The 24,263-nt window shown below is 44.1% G+C and overlaps 1 protein-coding gene across 1 annotated transcript; it reads right to left on the reverse strand.

The window, feature by feature from the left end:
- Positions 1-904: 904 nt before the first annotated feature.
- LOC143809087 (germ cell nuclear acidic protein-like) lies at positions 905-5,689 on the reverse strand. The gene is made up of 11 exons (XM_077292247.1): positions 5,560-5,689; positions 5,110-5,191; positions 4,582-4,624; positions 4,281-4,360; positions 4,066-4,185; positions 3,742-3,787; positions 3,156-3,297; positions 2,725-2,857; positions 2,098-2,305; positions 1,667-1,919; positions 905-1,328 (listed from the first exon to the last, which is right to left on the reverse strand). Exons 1-10 carry the CDS (start codon positions 5,635-5,637, stop codon positions 1,835-1,837), a joined length of 1,017 nt encoding a protein of 338 aa, XP_077148362.1. The 5' UTR covers positions 5,638-5,689; the 3' UTR covers positions 905-1,328; positions 1,667-1,834.
- Positions 5,690-24,263: the final 18,574 nt, after the last annotated feature.

The following is a 24,263-nucleotide window of genomic DNA, read 5'->3' on the forward strand; positions in this document are numbered from 1 at the left end:
CCACTCTATGCTCCTCTTTCCCCAAACCGAGTACCCCAATGCTGCCTCTTCTCCATACTAAGCTCACCCATTACTGCTCTTTCTCCATACTGAGCACCCACACTGTCCTCTCTTCATACAGAGTCCATCCCCCACACTGTTATCCTTCCAATTTGTCTCTCGCACTATTCAGTTTCATGTTTGGGGCATGGTTAATTAAAATCCATTATTTATTGGTTGCAATTAAAACTTGGTCATACAATGGTATTTTTTGTGCACTGTTTTAATCGCAACCAATAAAAAATGGATTTTAACTATTGATAATTCACACTTGAAGCTGGACTAGATGAGTTGACCTTCTTTTGCACCACAAGTTGCTCTAACCCCCGGTCTACAGTAAAACTCCCACTAATTTCCAGTCTACAGTAAAAGCCCTCTCAGTTTTCGACTCTACACGCTTACCTGCTCCCGATGCTTCTCCTTCTGTGTGGCGCTCTTCAGTGACTTCTGCAGTTGGAAGAGGTGACCTCAACATGCTACAGCAATATCATCAGTGTGAGTACAATGCCACACATTAGGGCAGGGAGCTTATTGGAGCTCCTCTGACCCCGGTAGTGCCATCACGCGCAGTGGTTTGTATTCGTGTCTTACATCCTGGTGCAGCTTCCCGTAACCCGTCTCCCTAGGCATCGGACATCCAGTGCCTGGTGACAAGTACGGGCCTGGAAAGGTGATAACTTCTTTTTACCAAAATACCTCATTAGTTAAAAAAGAAAAGAAAGCAAGTTCCCTTTGTAATTATTAGTGACTGCGTTATCAGATTGTGTAACAGATTTCCTTTTACTTTTCTCGCTTACCAGGCAGTGCCAGACATGGTGTCAGGCAAATTCTGCATCTCAGCAATCTGAGGAAGGCACCTGGACACAGCTGAAGGAAATAAGGAGATCTGGAATATATATTTCTTTTGTTTTTGTTTGTGGTTTGAGTAATGAAGGAGATTATATTTTTATATGGTACAGAAGGGTTTATGTATAGAATATATTTTGAGTTAACTTTCTTTGGTCTTCTGTATTTTTTTGCTTAATTTTTAATTTTATGAAATGTTCTCAGCACACTCTTCCTCTTCTACTGCAGTAGTCCGATGGTTGGTATAATTCTGCTCTTCCGGGCTTTATGAGGACTCTGGCAGATAGCAGCTCTCCATTAGGATGTACACTCACAGGAGTTGTCAGCATAGTCTCTGCTTGGAGATGTCACGTCGTCCACCGTGTACATAGCCTTCGGAAAAACATGCAGGCCATGGACAGGATTCTTAATTTTAGATGAAGAGGTGCATCCTTGATCATATTCTGTGAATGTGGATAATAGGAATGATTTGTTAACACAATCAACTTTTTACAGAAAAAGTTAAGAAAAATTGATATTTCCTTTGCTCGCTTATTATTTCTATTAATATTGTAATCTTAATCCGCCATATGTGTATCCTGAGATAAACTGGCATCTGACGATTGTATAAATATTGTGTACTGAATACTCTCACTATACAACTTTACCATAAAAATCTGCCATCCTTTCTAATGTGAGTATGTAAGACATTGTTTCCCGACATGTACTGGACACTGACTATTGTATGAATGTTGTGTATATTGTTACTATGCAATTTATAGAACATACTATATATACTTACATTTGATAACGGAAGCAAGAAATCGCTTCCGCTTGGTAGTACGGCCCGGATTACGGTTCTGCAGGTTTTGTTGGATTTTTCCAGATTCAGGTGTAATATCTGGAGTACAGGTCTACCTGAGGTGTGGATGGAGTTATGATCTCAAGGAGATGGACAGTCCTCGGGATCTTAGCTGGTATTTTGAATGAGAAGACTGCCCCCACATTTACGGCAAAATGTCTTCTCTTCTCTGATTTTTGTGAAACGCCCAACTCTATGGAGACAGAAAAAACATGGATCAGACAAGAAAGGGCAGAAATATTAGTTATTAGAGGGAGGACATGGATTATTCATGGAAAATTAGATCTCAGTCTTCAGTGATCTTCTGATCTCATGATATTAGTTGAATTAATGTAGTTTCTTTATAATTATATAATAAAATATCTCCTTACCTGTATCCACACCCTGCACACACGTAGTTATACGTGTAATTGATGTCATACGCGTGATACATGCTCACTGGTGGTAGTTCAGGGTGAGCAGAGATGACCATTTCAGTATAGGATAGCCAGAGTGGACCATGGCCATCGTTTTGCATGCCATCAATGTGCCAGCAGGCGGCATGGCACAATTCATGTGCCAATGTGTCTCTAAGGCGCTCTAAAGATAGAAAATATACCATTACTATAACTTATAAAGATACTTTACATGACAAGTGCCAATATGATAGACCATATTTTAGGGAAGACTCAAGAGACATTTGCCCTGGAGCTTTGGAAATTTCACCAACTATAGGACCTGAAGAATCTCCATCACCCCGGCTGACTCTTCTGATCCATCAACACAGTAATTCCTAATTACATCCCTGGCAGTCACTATTTATGTGTGTTTTATCCATTGTTCACCTCCAGATTCCCCACAACTAAGGAAAAAGGGTCCTTGAAGGCGTTTCAATGATCCAATCCAGTTAAGAACTATGAAAGCTATGAAAGTTGCAGTAATTTCGGTCTGGTCCTAACAATCTGTTAATTCCATCAAAATATCACATTGCTGCCATATGATTGTCATATCAAACTTACCTGCGGAGTCACACACTTTATCGGACAGTTCAATAGTGGAATATTGATCATTATCCTTCCAGATGTTATAACAGAATGCAGATGTGGCCCTCAGTCTTTTACTCCACTTAAATTGTATTTTATCTTCAGGAAGCTAAAGATGAGAAATGAAGAAATAAAATACATTATATAGTAATTCAATAAAAGAAAGTTGAAAACGCAGTCCCTTCTTGGACACTACAATATGGAGGTATAACTTGTGACTACTGGTCCTAAAGACTCCCGTAGGCACCAGGGCCCGGGGGTGACTGCTACCTCCGCACCTCTATAACTCTTTACACAGAGGAATAGTAAAGGTTATCGATGATTTATTACAGAGAAGTTTACATGTAGAGATACAGATAGCACAATATAGATGATAGATGTACAACCTGGGGATAATAATATTTTACCTCGTTCCCAAACACGGTGCGATTGTACAGCTTGAACAGCCGCGTCGCCAACTCATGCTTGGTCTTTTGGAAATCTTTCACATATGGAGATGTGGGGCATGTGATATCCTGTATAAAGCAGCCTTCGATGGTACAAATAGGCCTAGAAGAACGGAAGATCATACATGAAGCCTTAGATTATATCTCAGAACATTCCTTTCCCCTACAATTTAGAAGGGATTTCCCATTTAGGGATCCAGTCACCCCAGTGGTAGAAGGTCAGGGGCACATATACAATAGGAGCAGCCAGCAATTAGCTATGAGTCCGGGCAGGTGGAGGAATCATCACTGAAATAAATATCCCAAAATGCCAATGTAAGAACCCAATATCATTGATATATGAGCGCGGGTGGAAGGATTCATTGGGTGTCAGGAGTTACACAGGGAGGAGAGGGGGACTAATTAAACCCTGATATGGATTGGGGGTTCAAATAAAGGGAAGCAATAGTGCTGGATTGTGTGAACTGAGCAGATGGCTGAGGATGTCCACCAGTAGGGTGCACCACTTATTGGTTTACAGTATATCCTATAACTTTATAGAACTTACTGCTCTTCCGAGGTGGAACTCTCCAGGTATCCGGATAATTCTGTATCTGGAAGGAAACATAGAGCAGTGAAAATCTTTTCATCTTTGGTAATTATTACATTAGGCATGTGTTTATTTTTCTTAGAGAGGAGCAAAATCTGCAGTCCTTGATTGAAAGGGAGTGAGGAGGCACCAGATATTCATGGCCACTACTCTAAGCATGATGGCTGGGACCACTTGTTGGCTATCAGGTCAAGACGCATCTGTCTATTGTTAGATTATATTTAGGTGAAATATCTGTAATCTGTATAGATTGTGAAATAATCCACAGTTTTGGACACTGACCACTGAATGGAGATGTTGGTTCCATTATTATGCAGTCATCATCATCGCTGTCACTAACGATCACCGGAGATGCGCACTGTTCAGGGACAATGGCAGCTTCATTATCAGAAGTCCTGAGTCCTGTGAATAACATAGAACATAAATTGGATCAATGGAATATGTCCCTTACCAAAAATCTAGGATGTGTTTAGAAAACACAGCTAATTACTCCTTACGTTTGTGAGATGATGCTTCCTCGCCACTAGAATAATCATCATCATCATCATCATCAGATATAACAATGACATTGGTGGAACTGTAAAAAGAAATATAGAATTATGAATCAGTTGGGAAAATTCTAATATTAAAACTCAATTAAATTATGGATGAAATTACAGATAAAAATGAATCAGATAAAATAATCCAGAGCCCAGGAACCACCAGAGTCTTATATGACGCTGGGATGAAGGACACTCAATAGAAATGTCTCCCAATGGGACCTGAGCTCAGCGTTGGAGAAGATGTGATTCATCCTACCTGCAGATGTCATTGCTGCACGATGGTAAAGATGGAATTATATCTGAGGAAGAAAAGGAAAAGGAATATAGTAGATGGTTATTATATGTAACAGCAATATTAGACAATTACAGATATTTTCAAGGACGTGAAGATTGGAGACTATACTTAGGATAGACTTTTAAAAATTTGTGTGGGTCTTTTCAAAAGAATGAAGGGGCGAACGAATGGGCCACAGTGCAACTGCAAAAGTAATCATGGTAGCCTTCATTGGTTACAGCCCAGCCCCAATGGGTGCGCTGCAGTACCAGAAATGGCTGCCCAAAGGTCAAGCCTGAGGTTACAATGTTAGAAGATCTGACCCCTATTGATTAAACACTGATAGCTTTTCTTAAGAATAGGCCATTCATGTTTAAGTCACACACAACACATTAAAAAAAATAATTACTGAGGCAGGAAACCCTACAATCCCGAGCTAAGCTGCTCTTATAAACCCACTATATCTGGGGCACATGTCAGCAGAGACTAGATTGTATCGGGGATCAGTACCTGGGTCTCTAGGTTTTATCCCAGTATTGAATTCTGCTTCCTCTTGATGGTCCGGAAGTTTCAATTTTTTTTTAGGATGGGACTAGAAAAAGAGAAGAAATATAAGACTTTAAATGTCACATAAATCATCAGAAACATCAGTAAGGGTATGAAAATAACAGACGGGGCCAGTTCTGGTTTTCACAAGGGCACATGAGTGAACAGATCCGGGGGGCAGGGACATGTTATTCTTATATCAATAATTGTAAAAATTGTTAGCGACGGTGTAGTAAGATGGATACAAACTCTTGTGATTTTCTACGGTCGCTGATTATTTACCCAATACCCAAAAAGGAATATTTTCTTCATTATCAGCTATTAAGAAGCCAACAATCAGCAGTATTGATCACATAAACCATTAGACCATAGATTGGTTATATATGAGAATAATGTACAGAAGTGACGGCTCACCTGATGGTAATCCTCATCACTGCTGTCTCCTAAATCAGACAGAACGATAATACGCTTGAAACGCTTTTTGTTCGCCATGTTTTAAATCGCAGATTACCACAAATCTTCTCTCTCCAACGCCTTCAACAACCCTCAACGGAATCAGGCGTTACACGGCATCTAGTACTGTCCGCATATTGTGACATCACCAGCCATGGAACATTGTCGCTGTGACGTCATCACAGACACCATTAGAAGCAGCCATATATGTATAGATAGGAGGCCGCATCTGTACTCACACATAGTTATTCTAATAACATGGAGTAATAACAGGATGATTATTGTGAATGAGATGTGTTTGTGAAAAGTGTTGTATTGCACTGCTGAAAAAAGCCTAGATTTATCAAGTAAAATGAATCTTTCTGCCTATGACACACAGGCATACAGGACTTTGGGACAAGTATTTTACCTTGTATATCACAGGAACAATGGCCCAGGCAGGACTCGACTATAATAAAAACAGTGGTAGAGATGCCATGCACCCTGACAGGGCAGCAGCGTTCCTCCGCCCCGATCTTCTGTTATTGGAGCAGCAGAGTACAATATGTGCTTTAATTCGAAAAACTTTAAAAAAATTCAGTTCTTAGTTTTTATTACATAATTGGTGAAAAAACATATGAAAGCAAAATAGCATATTAACAGAAGTTTGGGAGCTTCATTCCTTATCAAAAATCTGCTTGAACACTTTCAGGTCTGAGACATTTTCTATAATCTCATAGCATGAAAGGGTAGACTGATGAGGAAAGTAATGATTATGACTGCAAATTCTGCAGCATTATCACTGCTAGCCTATCTGGTCCAATCCAACAGAACAGCTTGATACGTGCTGTTCTGTGTAACCCAAGAGAGTGTTCATGCTGAACCGTATTCACCACTGAAAGTGCCTGCAATGGCCTTTGGAATAATAATAATAATAATAATAATAATAATAATAATTTTTATTTATATAGCGCCAACATATTCCGCAGTGCTTTACAACTTATAGAGGGGACTTATACAGACAACAGACATTACAGCATAACAGAAATCACAGTTCAAAACAGATACCAGGAGGAATGAGGGCCCTGCTGCTCGCAAGCTTACAATCTATGAGGAAAAGGGGAGACACAAGAGGTGGATGGGTGAATGTAGGAAGAAACCGGAGAACCGGGAGGAAACTCATGCAAATAGGGAAGAACATAGAAACTCCTTACAGATGTTCCTTGGTCAGGGTTTTACAGGTATTTAATATTCATAAAAGGTAACAATACCAATAGCTCAGCTTATCTCTAATCTTAGCACACATGCATCTCATTGGCTAAAGTTAATTCTGAAGAGTCTAGGAACGGTTCTACTGTTAGTTTTGTTTCTTCATTATTTCTGAGTTGACAGTTCCAAAAACTGCTTATTTCAACACACGCACACAGACTCAAACTCCATTCCGGAAAGGAGAAAATGCATGACGAATATCAAAAATGGTGTCAGGATAGATAAACATAAATCCTGCTCTCACAAACTCATGACCCCAGCGCTGCAAAGCTCCGGTGCTAACCACTGAACCACCACACTGCCCATAATTATGGAAGACGCATTGATGCTTTATTGGCAACAGGAAATAAAGTATTACTTTAATTTCCATTCTATCCAAAGGATCCTACAAATTCTGAAGGCCACTGTGTATGTTAAGGGTAGTAATATGATCTTTATGTTGCCTAAACATTCTAATTCTAATATATACAAAAATGTCAATTTCCAAAATCAGAAATACCTGGGAAAACCCTAAAAACCTATATAACCTCTCTCATACCCATTTTGTGGTCCCATTCACGGGATTGTCCTGGAAAAATTGCAACTTTTTGCAAGTATGATTCAATTACTTAAACTTTTCTAGATATTACTTTGTGGTTTGTGAATTAGAACAGTCTTGTCCTCTTCTGAATTGCAATGTCTAGACAATACTCTGTGAGCCAAAGAATCTGGACTCCGATGGATACGTTGTAGGAAACTATCAAAGAGGTTTGTGCAGCTACTGCCGCTGTACGTAGTTCAGGGCGAACCCGAGACTGAATCCACTTTCAGGTCAGAATCCTGAAAATGTAACTGTGGTGTTCTCTCATTCACCGACCGCAAACTAGCATCTAAAAAAAAAAGTGAAATCGAAAGTGTATAAGAAAGTTATAGAAGTTTTTATTCATGCATTGAATATGTAAGGTAAGGGTAATTTATGGAGACACTGACCATGTTGGAAGAGGTACCCATCACAGGGATAACACAAAATAATGCAGATGGACAAGCATCAGTTCAAGAAAATTTTACTCGCTGGGTGGCAACGAGCTTGATGGTTACAGAGGTTTTTAAGAGGTCCCAGGTTTCACCAGAAATGGATAATTAATATATACAAAAACATGAAAAGATCATGTACCATGTTTGTAATCCTGTTGCCTGCTGACATTAAAAGATAATTGGCTCAGGAATTTAGTATCCGAGTCATACATGCCGTATTGCTGAAACGTTAACAAGTAAAATGTAACCATATGAAACTAATATCAATATGGTTCAGTGTAAAAAGATGTAAGAGTCAGGTTTTATACCTGCTACCTTTCATACACATGTTCCATCAGTAATGTTCACTTTATTGCTGTGTAACGGATTGGGTCCTTCATTGCAAATACTTCACATCAGTGGTTTCAGATACTTCTAAGAGTATGTGGCCTCAGAATGCAACATCGGCAGCAAATAACATCACACACACTGTCAAAAGAACTGGTGTTTAGAGTCACGACAGAATACCTCAACCCGTGTGACCCTCACACTTCAACTCATGTAATTGTAATTGATGTTATAGGTGTGATACATGGTCACTGGTCATAGCACAGATTGAACACAGGAGATCTTTTTGAGTGATGAAAATCCACAATTGAACACATGCATTGTTTTTTACTCTCCATCAGTGAGAAAGTAGGAAGCACACACACTACGCCCCCAGTCCCATCAGGAAGGTACCTACCAACTTGGATCCAGGAACTCAGATCGCTGAGTCTCCCACTGATTGCCAAAATTCTCCTTTTGAGTGGAACAGTAGTTGATCAAATATACTACTGTTCTATTAAATCTCCATAGAACTTTCATCAATCAAAAAGTTGTGGGTAGATGCAGGGCGATATTTGGCATTCATGCTGTCTTTGACATTTCGAGTGGTCATGTTCCCTCCTGGTAAGTCAGATTCTAGATATGTGCACACAATGCCTTTATGTGGCAGATGCAAAAGGGGTTAACAGAAGTGTGGGATGCATTCTTCAGGAGTCTTCCACTAGGAAGCTGTTCACTACTTTATTTAATACTTTATTTAATACAATTGAAAGAAAAACCGGGCAATCAAGATGTCAGAAAAAATTACCGAAAATATTAAAAAAAAGAAATTTCAAAACAAAACTCACCAGCATATCCAGAAGCATCTCCTCTAGTGATGAGCGAACATGCTCGCCACTACTCGTTACTCGCCCGAGTATCACTATGCTCGGTGTACTCGGCGAGCACCGAGCATTTCCGGGATTATTCGGCGGCAACCGGTGTCTCCACGCAGCATTTTTGGCAGACTTTAGAGACCCAATCACGCTACAGGGATTGTCTGCCAGGCCATGAAACGCCGCAGCCATCTTTGTTGTGGTCGTGCAGTGATTGGCTTGGCCGCACAGTATCATCCCGAGTATAAGAGACCTAACGCCGCTCTGCTCGGATTCAGTGAGAGTAGGGAGAGCTGCTGCCGAGATAGGGTCAGAATCGTGGTTTTTATGGTTAGTGTAGGTCTGCAACTGTTAAATCCACAACTCCTGAGAAACCAACAGTCCTTTTTAGGGCTAATTCGTGGGTCCCGATATTGCAGCGCCAGATAGGCAGGGCACGGCATATCCACATCAGTGCAAGGCCTGCAGGCACTGTATGTGCGTACATAGCGTCCACTGCATCTCTCCCAAAGCTCCATAACTGTCTGCTGCTGCAGCTTCTTTACTATATACAGTACAGACCAAAAATTTGGACACACCTCATTTAAAGATTTTTCTGTATTTTCATGACTATGAAAATTGTACATTCACACTGAAGGCATCAAAACTATGAATTAACACATGTGGAATTATATACTTAACAAAAAAGTGTGAAACAACTGAAAATATGTCTTATATTCTAGGTTCTTCAAAGTAGCCACCTTTTGCTTTGATCACTACTTTGTACACTCTTGGCATTCTCTTCATGATCTTCAAGAGGTAGTCACCGGGAATGGTCTTCCAACAATCTTGAAGGAGTTCCCAGAGATGCTTATCACTTGTTGGCCCTTTTGCCTTCACTCAGCGGTCCAGCTCACCCCAAACCATCTCGATTGGGTTCATGTCTGGTGACTGTGAAGGACAGGTCATCTGGCGTAGCACCCCATCACTCTCCTTCTTGGACAAATAGCCCTTACACAGCCTGGAGGTGTGTTTGGGGTCATTGTCCTGTTGAAAAATGAATGATGGTCCAACTAAATGCAAATCGGATGGAATAGCATGCCGCTGCAAGATGCTGTGGTTGCCATGCTGGTTCAGTATGCCTTCAATTTTGAATAAATCCCCAACAGTGTCACCAGCAAAGCACCCCCACACCATCACACCTCCTCCTCCATGCTTCACGGTGGGAACCAAGCATGTAGAGTCCATCTGTTCACCTTTTCTGCATCGCACAAAGAAATGGTGGTTGGAACCAAAGATCTCAAATTTGGACTCATCAGACCAAAGCACAGATTTCCACTGGTCTAATGTCCATTCCTTGTGTTCTTTAGCCCAAACAAGTCTCTTCTGCTTGTTGCCTGTCCTTAGCGGTGGTTTCCTAGCAGCTATTTTACCATGAAGGCCTGCTGCACAAAGTCTCCTCTTAACAGTTGTTGTAGAGATGTGTCTGCTGCTAGAACTCTGTTTGGCATTGACCTGGTCTCTAATCTGAGCTGCTGTTAACCTGCGATTTCTGAGGCTGGTGACTCGGATAAACTTATCCTCAGAAGCAGAGGTGACTCTTGGTCTTCCTTTCCTGGGGTGTTCCTCATGTGAGCCAGTTTCTTTGTAACGCTTGATGGTTTTTGTCACTGCACTTGGAGACACTTTCAAAGTTTGCCCAATTTTTCGGACTGACTGACCTTCATTTCTTAAAGTAATGATCGCCACTCATTTTTCTTTACTTAGAATTTGTATTAGGGCAAGAAAAAAGCAGCTAACAGTCTATTCAGTAGGACTATCAGCTGTGTATCCACCAGACTTCTGCACAACTCAACTGATGGTCCCAACCCCATTTATAAGGCAAGAAATCCCACTTATTAAACCTGACAGGTCACACCTGTGAATTGAAAACCATTCCCGGTGACTACCTCTTGAAACTCATCAAGAGAATGCCAAGAGTGTGCAAAGCAGTCATCAAAGCAAAAGGTGGCTACTTTGAAGAACCTAGAATATAAGACATAATTTCAGTTGTTTCACACTTTTTTGTTAAGTATATAATTCCACATGTGTTAATTCATAGTTTTGATGCCTTCAGTGTGAATGTACAATTTTCATAGTAATGAAAATACAGAAAAATCTTTAAATGAGAAGGTGTGTCCACACTTTTGGTCTGTACTGTACATAGCTCCAGTTTTTTTTTCTCCCAAAAATTAATCCCCCCCAAAAAAATATACGCTCTGTTCTGTCAGACAGAGGCCTGTTTAAAAACCATAGTTTTTCAGGCATACGTAGCATAGTTGTGTGTGCTAGCCTTGTTCTACTAATTTTTTTGTGTGTTTTAAATTCACCAAAAAAGGCCTCATATATCTGCGTGCTCCAAGCTGGGCATATTAGGCCGTTTTGCCACTATTGTTGCTTTCTGTTACTCTAATTATATACAGCACTATTTGGCATTTTTTTTAAAAACAGACCACATATTTGCCAGAGTGGTATTTCCGTGACAGCCCTCATTTATCTGCGTGCTCCAAGTTTGGGCTTTGTAGGTCGGTGGACCACTTTTTTTTCTGTCTGTTACTGTGATTATATACAGCAATATTTAGCATAAAAAAATATAAAAAGGCCACATATTGGCCAGTGTGGTATTTCCGTGACAGCCCTCATATATCTGCGTGCTCCAAGTTGGGCATTTTAGGCCGTTTTGCCACTGTTTTGCTGTCTGTTACTCTAATTTTATACAGCACTATTTGGCTTTTTTTTTAAAAAAAAACAGCCCACATATTTGCCAGTGTGGTATTTCCGTGACAGTCCTCATATATCTGTGTGCTCCAAGTTTGGGCATTGAAGGCCGATGGACCACTTTTTTTGCTGTCTGTTACTCTACTTATAAACAGCTCTGTTTTGCATAAATTAACTTCACAAAAAGCCCCCAAAAATTGAATACAGTCTGTTATGTCAAACTGAGGCCTTCCTGGTGTTTGGGTTTGAAAAATCGTAGATTTGCAGGCATACTGATCAGATATTATTGCGCTACTAATAAATACATTTGTGTTGAGCATTTGAAATATCACAGTAGTCCATTTAAAATGGGCAAGGGGCAAGGGACGGGAAAGTGAACTTGATGATGATGGTGCATGCAGAGGATAAGGTGGTGGCCAAGGTGAAAGTGGGCAACAACAAAGACCCACATCTTCTCGCTTAACCTTCCTGTCCCAGTTTCTAGGGGACCACAGCACACCACTATTGAAGCCAGAGCAGTTTGAAACGGTTGTTGGTTGGATAGCAGATAATGCATCAAGTCACTGCACCACCACCACCATGTCTTCCACACGGTCAAGTCTGAGTAGCCGTGAGTATGGCCCGGATATTCCTCACCCTGATCCTCCTTCCTCCCACCATGCCGAGTGCCCTGAGATAACTAATCCCACACTTGGACAGTCTGAAGAGCTGTTCAGTTTTCCATTTCAAGATTCAGAACTCTCGGCCCGTCAACTTGAAGTGGGGACAGATGAGATTGCCCAAAGCTTTGACCTGCCCAAGTCACATGAAGGCGATGGTGGGAAAATGAAGAGATTAACGATGATGAGACACAGTTGCCAGAAAGTCAGGAGGAGGAGCAGGGTGCAGATGTGGAAGACGAGGTGGTGGATGACTATGTGACTGATCCAACTTGGCAGGAGGACATGCAGAGCGAGGGCAGCAGCACACATGGGAAAGAAGGCATATCACCCCAATAGGCAGGAAGAAGCAGTGTGGTGGCCACAGACAGAAGGTGTGCATCCATTCCCCGTAACACCAACATGAGGGAAGTTGCCATTTCAACTGTTAGATCTTCCTGAGTCTGGTTATTTTATAAAGACTCTGCCAATAACCCCAAACAGGCCATTTGCAACACCTGCCATGCCCGCATCAGCAGGGGTAGAAAAACAACCAGCCTGACCACCACCAGCATGATCAGGCACATGGTAGCAAAGTGTTATGATCCGGTGACTTTGGAGCCGCATGAAACTTTCTCTGGAGTAGGTGGAACCTGTACTGACCGCAAACCCTGAACTAACACCGCAACTAGAAGTAGCCGTGGGGTGTGCCTAACAAACCCTAGACACCTCGACACAGCCGGAGGACTAAATACCCCTATAGATAGAAATAGGAATACTATCTTGCCTCAGAGCAGAACCCCAAAGGATAGGCAGCCCCCCACGAATATTGACTGTGAGTAGGAGAGGAAAGACACACGCAGGCAGAAAAACAGAGTTCAGCAAAAGAGGCCACTCTAGCTAAATAGGGAAAGATAGGACAGAATACTAAGCGGTCAGTATTAAAACCCTTCCAAAAACATCCACAGCAGATAATACAAAAAGTTCCACAATCTAACTAAAGACCTGGAATGTATATCTGCAACTCCAGAGAATCCAACAAGACTGAGAAGATACTGACACAATCTAAGCTGGACAAAAAACAATGAATAGCACTGAATTATTAAGCACACAGCATGCGTGCCAAAGAAACAAAAAACAGACACTTATCTTTGCTGAATTTGGTAGCAAGGCAGAGGAACCAAGCAAGGACCAACACCTCCAAAAACAATGGACAACTGGCAAGGACTAATGAATCCTGCACGCCTAAATACCCCAGTCAGAACTGCAATCAGCAGATACACCTGCCCAGGACTGCAACTCAGGGACAACTGAAATGCAAATGCAACTGCATTACCACCTACAACCACCGGAGGGAGCCCAAAAGCAGAATTCACAACAGCAAAGCACCCGACTTTGTGGGCCGAACCCCAGGCTCCACGACCACTGTCTGCAGGTCACACAACTGCTTCTTCCACTGTTTTGCATAGAAGCCAACACCCAGTACATCGCGCATGTGAAGATGCCTCTAGCCCTGCACTTGTTGTGGCCCACAGTCAAGCAGCACCATCATCAAGCCCATCCACGTCCTTGTCCCAGCACACCCTTCAGTTGTCTATAACCCAGTCTTTGGAACGCAAGCGGAAATACCCAGCCAACACTCAACAGGCTACAGTCCTAAATTCTAATATTTCTCTTCTGCTTGCGCTTGAAATGCTGCCTTTTAGGCTCTTTAGACGGAAGCTTTTCACAACCTGATGGCAGCAGCCGTCGCAAGGTACTCGGTCCCCAGTCTCCACTATTTCTCCCAGTGTGCCATACCGGCATTACACAAGCATTTGTCAAACAACATTACTTGTGCCCTCAACAATGCTGTTACAGGGAAAGTCCACCTAACTACAGACACATGGACAAGTGCTTGTGGGCAGGTATGGTACATCTCACTGACGGCACACTGGGTTAACATAGTGGAAACCGGGACCCTGTCGGACCTTAGGATGGAACACATCCTCCCCACGCCGAGGATTGCTGGACCTGCGTCAATCAGGGTTGCCCACACAATCTATAGCTCCTGCACCTCCTCCATCTCTGAAATCAACACATCAGTAAGAAGCTGGAAGCACTGCAGCACTGCCTCAGCCAAGCGGCAACAGGCTGTGCTGAAGCTAATTTGCATAGGTGACAAACCGCACAATGCAGAAGAGTTGTGGACAGGGCTGAAAGAGCAGTCAGATGTTTGGATGACACCGCTGAACCTACAGCCAGGCATGGTCGTGTGTGACAATGGCCGTAACCTGGTGGTGGCTCTGAGGCAAGGTGAGCTCACACCTTGCTTGGCCCATGTGCTTAACCTCGTGGTTCAACGTTTTCTGAAAAGCTACCCGGAGCTGCCGGATCTGCTAGTGAAAATACACCATCTGTCTGCCCATTTTAAAAAGTCAGCTACAGCTTCAGCCACCTTTGCCGTGCTTCAGCAGCGTTTGCAGCTTCCAGCTCACCAGCTGGTGTGTAATGTCCCCACGCGATGGAACTCTACCCTGCATATGCTGGAAAGGATTTGTGAGCAGAAGAGGGCAGTTGTTGATTACCAACATCAACAAGGTCGTTGATATTCAGTTCAGACTCCACACATAAGACCTCAGTAGTGAACATGGATGTCCGACATATGTACCATCCTCCAAAACTTTGAGGACTGCACCAAGATGATGAGCACTGAGTGATAACGCCATAATTAGAATCACTATCCCGCTTCTCAGTATTCTGAGAACCTCTTTGCTCACAATTAAAGAGGATGCATTGCAGGCAGAGCACGAGGACATGGAGCAAGGAAAGATGCAGAGGGATTACACTCAGCCCAGCCTCATATCTTCTCAACGTGGATTGGTAGTCAATGAGGAGGAGGAGGAAGAACAGGAGCTACTTTCATGCACTATAGATGGTACTACAAACACAGCTGTCATACCATCTGTTCAGCGGGAATGGCTTGAGGACAGGGAGGAGTAGGATGAGGATGAGAAGGAGGAGGACAGCATGGTCAGTCGCCCTGTTGGTGAGGACACGAAAGTCTTGCCTGTTAGCAGTCTGGCACGCATGGCTGACTTTATGCTGCACTGCGTTTCACGTGACCCTCGCATTACAAAAATTTTGGGTGACACTCATTACTGGTTGGTGACACTTCTGGACCCACACTACAAGGAGAACTTTCAATCTCTTCTACCAGAGACAGAGAGGTGTACTAAAATGTTGCAGTACCAGAGGGCCCTTGTAGTGGAATTACTTAGAAAATTCCCATGTGAGAATGCTGGCAGCAAACGTCAGAGTTTGTTGTACAGCCAAGGAGTCCAAGCGAGAGAGGTAGAAGTACAATCCAGCTCAGGCAGGGGAACAATGGCAAAGTTCTGGGACAGTTTTTTCAGACCCTCCCATCGTGACGGCACAGAGACAAGGGGTGCTGTCAAAAGAATTGCAATGCTTGGGAAGATGGCGAGGGAGTACCTTGAAGATAGTACAAACGTCCTCCTTGATTCCTCTGTGCCTTTTAATTATTGGGTATCCAAGCTGAACACGTGGCATGAACTGGCTCTCTTCGCCTTGGAGGTCCTGGCCTGCCCTGTCAAAGCAGGTTTTTAGTGCCGCTGGTGGAATCATAACAGATAAGCGCATCCGCCTGTCAACTGAAAATACTGACAGGCTGAGTCCTATAAAAATGAACAAAGGCTGGATTGGGTGAAAACTGCGAAACATAACCTCAAATACATTCTCTCTTTTGGGGAGGTGTATTCTCATGCACCTCTTCACAACCACACATGGGTATACACTTCCAGATTTGGTCTGTTTGTTGTTATCCTCCTCCTTATCCTCATCCTCATCATCCAGAACCACTAGATGACCAGGGTGAATGTGCTCTGTACTGTTATAGGCTGGTGCATTTTGGGGAAGGGGGCTGTGAGGGCACTATTTTATTTAGTAAAAAAAGGACCCCACATTGGGGAATTGGGCATTACATTACATTGGGTCTACATCTTAACTCTGTCTCCTGCAATGTCTCTTCTTTACCTGCCACTAGATCACCAGGATGAACGTGCTCTGTATGGTGAATTTTGGGCAAAGGAGCTGTAATGGCACTATTTTATTTAGTAAAAAAAAAGGACCCCACATTGGGGAATTGGGCATTACATTACATTGGGTCTACTTCTTAACTCTGTCTCCTGCAATGTGTCCCTTACCTGCCACTAGATCACCAGGGTGAACGTGCTCTGTACGGTGAATTTTGGGCAAGGAGGCTGTGATGGCACTATTTTATTTAGTAAAAAAAGGACCCCACATTGGGGAATTGGGAATTACATTACATTGGGCCTACTTCTTAACTCTGTCTCCTGCAATGTATCCTTTACCTGCCACTAGATCACCAGGGTGAACGTGCTCTGTACGTTGAATTTTGGGCAAGGGATCTGTGATGGGCACTATTTTATTTAGTAAAAACAGGACCCACATTGGGGAATTGAGCAGTACATTACATTGGGTCTATTTCTTATCTCTGTCATCTGCAATGTCTCTTCTTTACCTGCCACTAGATCACCAGGGTGAACGTGCTCTGTATGGTGAATTTTAGGCAAGGGGACTGTGATGGCACTATTTTATTTAGTAAAAAAAAGGACCACACATTGGTGAATTTGGCATTACATTACATTGGGCCTATTTCTTAACTCTGTCTCCTGCAATGTGTCCTTTACCTGCCACTAGATCACCAGGGTGAACGTGCTCTGTACGGTGAATATTGGGCAAGGGGGCTGTGATGGCACTATTTTATTTAGTAAAAAAGGACCACACATTGGGGAATTGGTTGTCAGCTCATGCCCTTCATTACAAGTCTCAGAGACCCACACCCCTACATCGGGCCTACTTCTTAACTCTGTTTCCTGCAATGTCTCTTCCTTATCTCTGACGACATGACCTGGGTGAACGTGTTCTGTACATTTATAGGCCACAGAATTTTCAGCAAGGGGGGTTGTGATGGCAATAGTATAAGTATATTTTTGAAAAAGGTACGCCCCATTGGTGAAACCACATCCTTGTTGGCAAAGACTTCATAACATTTGTGTACCTTAAAGAGCTCACTTGAAAAGCTCCTTTTTGTGTTGCCTGGTTGCTCACATTGGACACAATACACTTCATATAAATTAAATTTGATGAAGCAATGCTGTTAGTTTGGCTCAGTAGTTCATTACAAATATTTCTTTGTCGACTATATTAGTTTCTCTCCTTGAGAGCGATAACTTTGGCTGCCTAAAATGTACAAATGGCGAATATATAAATGGCGATTTGTTGCCAAGATTAAAATACTGTATACCGAATGCATTCAGACAATCACATAGCTGCATTCCTGGTAAAGCATTTACAGATGTGACAGACAATGCTCATAGTGACACAATCTTGAGAAATGTTTGTTTATTCACTTCACAAACAGTTCTAAGCCTCTATATGTTTGCTGTTTGTCATTGTAAAACATTAAGGTTTACTGAAACTCTGCCTGTGGTGGATTGATCTTAATCCTTGTGGCTTTTATTTTCTAGGGGTTTATGGCCCCTCGTCTGATAACTCCATGATATCTCAGTTTCATACAACCTTGAAAGATGACCACTTGAAGGTTTGGTTGAAACTAGAGTTACTACATAGTGTACATCACTATATAAGACCAGAGAAACATGACTAAGACAGTTGCCAAAACTAGGGTACGCCCATGCAGCATAGGTAATCTCCCAGGGGTTCTCTGTCTTGGCCTTGCTTCTCTGATATTCCAGATGGATGATGTTTAAAAGCCTCTTGTGGATGATGTAAGTATACTGTATGTAGTTAATCTTCATATATACGTAATCACTATATGTATTTAATCCCTATATGTACTTATTAAACTTTTGTATGTTAACATATACAAAAGTGTACGCACTCACACTATTCAATCATACTATTCCTTGAATTTTGTAGTTTGCAATAAAATTGTGTTGTATTGCAAGTATTAGCCTTATAGCCGTATCTGAACCTTAGTGTTAAAAATATGGCAAATAAAATTGCCAAATTCTCCTGTAAATAATTCAGCAAAGAGGAAACCATCATACCATTAAAAAATATGAGTGGATTTTCATGGGCCCATCCAGTATGTGAGTTCCAAGGCGTAATGGGGTGCATATGACTGACTATGCAGCAGGGCTGGTCTTGCTGCCAATGTCTAAAACAAAGGAGTACGGGAGTATAAAATGCCTATTGTGAAGTGTCTTTTCATGGGCCCATCCAGTATGTGGGTTCCAAGGCATAATGGGGTGCATATGACTGACGATGCGGCTTGGCTGGCCTTGCTGCCAATGTGTAAAACAAAGGAGCACAGTGTACAAAATGCATATTGTGAAGTGGATTTTCAGGGGCCCATCCAGTATGTAGGTTTCAAAGTCTTATTGGGGTGCATATGAATTGGTAGCAGGGCAGGCCTTGAATTCAATGCAACAATTTTTCAGGAGTCTCACCTGGACATATTATGAAAGGGGTATTGTGGTGCATCGTAATTCTTGGCAGCCCATCCATTCACAGGCTACAACAGCTTAGCAGACCCGCTGTTTAATAATGGCCCTTTAAGAAGATTAATGCCGCCTGATGCACCAGCAAAAATAGGCTCTGTGACTTTAAGAGTCCCTCCTTCATAAAGGAAACAAGATAGGTCTGCTTATGTGTCACACACCACATGGCCAGCCAGTGGCGTAACTACAAAGTTATGGGCCCCGGTGCAAACTTCCAAATGGGGCCCCCCCCCCCCACACGCCCCCCCCCACACCCCCCCATCTTCCCCTAGATACGCCTCGGACTGTTGCAGGAATCTCCTGCACTGCAACATGGTGTTGGGTGCCAGCGCAGCCCGCACAGTGGTATATCCAGCACAGACCGCACAGTGGTATATCCAGCACAGCCCGCACAGTGGTATATCCAGCACAGCCCGCACAGTGGTATATCCAGCACAGCCCGCACAGTGGTATATCCAGCACAGCCCGCACAGTGGTATATCCAGCACAGCCCGCACAGTGGTATATCCAGCACAGCCCGCACAGTGGTATATCCAGCACAGCCCGCACAGTGGTATATACAGCACAGCCCGCACAGTGGTATATCCAGCAAAGCCCGCACAGTGGTATATAGAGCACAGCCCGCACAGTGGTATATAGTGCACAGCCCGCACAGTGGTATATAGAGCACAGCCCGCACAGTGGTATATCCAGCACAGCCCGCACAGTGGTATATCCAGCACAGCCCGCACAGTGGTATATCCAGCACAGCCCGCACAGTGGTATATAGAGCACAGCCCGCACAGTGGTATACAGAGCATAGCCCGCACAGTGGTATATCCAGCACAGCCCACACAGTGGTATATACAGCACAGCCCGCACAGGGGTATATAGAGCACAGCCAACACAGTGGTATATCCAGCACAGCCCGCACAGGGATATATAGAGCACAGCCCGCACAGGGGTATATAGAGCACAGCCCGCACAGGGATATATACAGCACAGCCCGCACAGGGATATATACAGCACAGCCCGCACTGGGATATATACAGCACAGCCCGCACAGGGATATATACAGCACAGCCCGCACAGGGGTATATAGAGCACAGCCCGCACAGGGGTATATAGAGCACAGCCCGCACAGGGATATATACAGCACATCCCGCACAGGGGTATATAGAGCACAGCCCACACAGGGATATATACAGCACAGCCCGCACAGGGGTATATAGAGCACAGCCCGCACAAGGATATATAGAGCACAGCCCGCACAGGGATATATAGAGCACAGCCCGCACAGGGATATATAGAGCACAGCCCACACAGGGGGATATATAGAGCACAGCCCGCACAGGGGGATATATAGAGCACAGCCCGCACAGGGGTATATAGAGCACAGCCCGCACAGGGATATATAGAGCACAGCCCGCACAGGGATATATACAGCACAGCCCGCACAGGGGTATATAGAGCACAGCCCGCACAGGGGTATATACAGCACAGCCTGCACAGGGGTATATAGAGCACAGCCCGCACAGGGGTATATAGAGCACAGCCCGCACAGGGATATATAGAGCACAGCCCGCACAGGGATATATAGAGCACAGCCCGCACAGGGATATATAGAGCACAGCCCGCACAGGGATATATAGAGCACAGCCCACACAGGGGGATATATAGAGCACAGCCCGCACAGGGGGATATATAGAGCACAGCCCGCACAGGGGTATATAGAGCACAGCCGCACAGGGATATATAGAGCACAGCCCGCACAGGGATATATACAGCACAGCCCGCACAGGGGTATATACAGCACAGCCCGCACAGGGGTATATACAGCACAGCCCGCACAGGGGTATATAGAGCACAGCCCGCACAGGGGTATATAGAGCACAGCCCGCACAGGGATATATAGAGCACAGCCCGCACAGGGATATATAGAGCACAGCCCGCACAGGGATATATAGAGCACAGCCCGCACAGGGATATATAGAGCACAGCCCACACAGGGGGATATATAGAGCACAGCCCGCACAGGGGGATATATAGAGCACAGCCCGCACAGGGGTATATAGAGCACAGCCCGCACAGGGATATATAGAGCACAGCCCGCACAGGGATATATACAGCACAGCCCGCACAGGGGTATATAGAGCACAGCCCGCACAGGGGTATATACAGCACAGCCCGCACAGGGGTATATAGAGCACAGCCCGCACAGGGGTATATAGAGCACAGCCCGCACAGGGATATATAGAGCACAGCCCGCACAGGGGGATATAGAGCACAGCCCGCACAGGGGTATATACAGCACAGCCCGCACAGGGGTATATAGAGCACAGCCCGCACAGGGGGATATATAGAGCACAGCCCGCACAGGGATATATAGAGCACAGCCCGCACAGGGATATATAGAGCACAGCCCGCACAGGGATATATAGAGCACAGCCCGCACAGGGATATATAGAGCACAGCCCGCACAGGGATATATAGAGCACAGCCCGCACAGGGGTATATAGAGCACAGCCCACATCTCATCCCCCCCCCCCCGATAATGGCCCCACAGTCCAGTTAAAAAGAAAAAAAAAAACTCTCCTCACCTTTCCTTTTGCCCGCGCTGCTCCCGGCGGCTGCAGTCTGCCCAGGACACAGCAGGTGCGCAATGATATGACGTCATCGCGCACGTGCAGTGTACTGTCAGAGGCAGAGCGGGGAATAATGGGAGAGGGAGCGTCAGGTGACGCTCTCTCCTCCATCATTGCATTGAACTGTACCGGTGTCATAGACGCCGGTATAGTTAAATGCGGCGGCGGCACTGGCGGGGGGGAACAGTGCAGCGGGCGGCCCACTACTGGCACCGGCTCTTCTGGCATTTGCCAGAAGTGCCTGATGGCCAGTCCGGCCCCGCAGGTCAGGGGCCAGCCCTGGGCCCCTGACCTGCAGGGCCCGGTCACAATGGCGACCGCTGCGACCGCGGTAGTTACGCCCCTGTTGCCAGCTAGGGTTGTTAAACGTTGCAATGAGATTTCACAGTGAATGCATTTGTAGTGGTTGAAAGCAATGTTAAAGTTGAAAAATGCTTTAAAAATGCTGCGTTTGAAATAAGCCCAAGTGGGGGAGGAAATCTTCGGTCTGGGGTTAAATATTTGCCCTTACAGGCAAGTCATTAACCCCTTAATCCCATTGGACGTACTATCCCGTCAAGGTGACCTGGGACTTAATTCCCAGGGATGGGATAGTACGTCCAGCGCGATCAACTGCGCCTACGGGGGGAGCGCGGCCGATCGCGGCTGTGTGTCAGCTGACTATCGCAGCTGCTGACATCCGGCACTATGTGCCAGGAGCGGTCACAGACCGCTCCCGGCATATTAACCCCCGGCATACTGCGTGCGATCAACCATGATCGCAGTGTTCCCGGGGAATAGGGAAACATCGCACAGGGAGGGGGCTCCCTGTGGGCTTCCCTGAGACCCTCGGAGGAACGCGATGTGATCGCATTGCTCCAAGGGTTTCTTACCTCCTCCCTGCAGGCCCGGATCCAAAATGGCCGTGGGGCTGCATCCGGGTCCTGCAGGGAGGTGGTTTACCAGCGCCTGCTCAGAGAAAGCGCTGTTAAGCCTGCAGCACTGTAAGTCAGATCCCTGGTCTGACACAGTGCTCTGCAAAGTGTCAGATCAGCGATCTGACCGTATAGCATGATGCCCCCCCATGATAAGTAAATTCCTAAATAAAGAAAAAAAAAATGTTCCCATAAATACATTTCTTTATCTAAATAATAAAAAACCAATAAAAGTACACTTATTTAGTATCGCCGCGTCCGTAACGACCGGACCTATAAAACTGTCCCACTAGTTAACCCCTTCAGTGAACACCGTAAAAAAAAAAAAACGAGGCAAAAAACGACGCATTATTATCATACCGCCGAACTAAAAGTGGAATAGCACGCGATCAAAAATGCGGATATAAATAACCATGGTACCGCTGAAAACGTCATCTTGTCCCGCAAAAAACGAGCTGCAATACAGCATCATCAGCAAAATATAAAATAGTTATAGTCCTCAGAAAAAAGCGATGCAAAAATAATTATTTTTTCTATAAAATAGTTTTTATCGTATAAAAGCGCCAAAACATAAAAAAAGATATAAGTGAGGTATTGCTGTAATCGTACTGACCCAAAAAATAAAACTGCTTTATCCATTTTACCAAACGCAAAACGGTATAAACGCCTCCCCCAAAAGAAATTCATGAATAGCTGTTTTTTGGTCATACTGCCTCACAAAAATCGGAATAAAAAGCAATCAAAAAATGTTACGTGCCCGAAAATGTTACCAATAAAAACGTCAACTTATCCAGCAAAAAACAAGACCTAACATGTCTCTGTGGACCAAAATATGGAAAAATTATAGCTCTCAAAATTTGGTAACGCAAAAAAATATATTTTTTTTTAAAAAGCGTCTTTTAGTGTGAGACGGCTGCCAGTCATAAAAATCCGCTAAAAAAACCTATAAACGTAAATCAAACCCCCCTTCATCACCCCCTTAGTTACAGAAAAATAATAAAACTAAATTTTTTTTATTTATTTCCATTTTCCCATTAGGGTTAGGGCTAGGGTTAGGGCTAGGGTTAGGGCTAGGGTTAGGTTTAGGGTTAGGGCTAGGGTTAGGGTTAGGGCTAGGGTTAGGGCTAGGGCTAGGGTTAGGCCTAGGTTTAGGGTTAGATTAGGGCTAGGGTTAGGACTAGGGTTAGGGCTAGGATTAGGGTTAGGGTTGGGGATAGGGTTAAGGTTTGGGTTGGGGCTAGGGTTAGGGGTGTGGTTGGGGGTATGGTTGGGATTAGGGTTAGGGGTGTGTTGGAGTTGGGGTTAGGGGTGTGGTTGGGATTAGGGTTAGGGGTGTGTTTGGGTTAGGGTTTCAGTTAGAATTGGGGGTTTCCACTGTTTAGGCACATCAGGGCTCTCCAAACGTGACATGGCGTCCAATCTCAATTCCAGCCAGTTCTGCGTTGAAAAAGTAAAACAGTGCTCCTTCCCTTCTGAGCTCTCCCAAGCGCCCAAACAGAGGTTTACCCCAACACATGGGGTATCGGCGTACTCAGGACAAATTGCACAACAACTTTTGGGGTCCAATTTCTTCTCTTACCCTTGGAAAAATAAAAAATTGGGGGCAAAAATTCATTTTTGTGAAAAAATGTTATTTTTTATTTTTATGGCTCTACATTATAAACTTCTGTGAAGCACTTGGTGGGTCAAAGTGATCACCACACATCTAGATAAGTTCCTTAGGGGGTCTACTTTCCAAAATGGTGTGGTTTACTCCCACATA

This window comes from Ranitomeya variabilis, chromosome 2 (genome assembly GCF_051348905.1).
Source record: "Ranitomeya variabilis isolate aRanVar5 chromosome 2, aRanVar5.hap1, whole genome shotgun sequence".
NCBI classification, from domain to species: domain Eukaryota; kingdom Metazoa; phylum Chordata; class Amphibia; order Anura; family Dendrobatidae; genus Ranitomeya; species Ranitomeya variabilis.

Excerpts from the sequence above, each read along its gene's own strand:
- LOC143809087 (XM_077292247.1), bottom strand. The coding sequence starts at position 5,637 with ATGGCGAACAAAAAGCGTTTCAAGCGTATTATCGTTCTGTCTGATTTA. Across the intron at positions 4,625-5,109 it reads GATAAAACCTAGAGACCCAG|ATATAATTCCATCTTTACCA; the intron begins GTACTGATCCCC and ends TTTCTTCCTCAG. Across the intron at positions 4,186-4,280 it reads GGAAGCATCATCTCACAAAC|GACTCAGGACTTCTGATAAT; the intron begins GTAAGGAGTAAT and ends TGTTATTCACAG.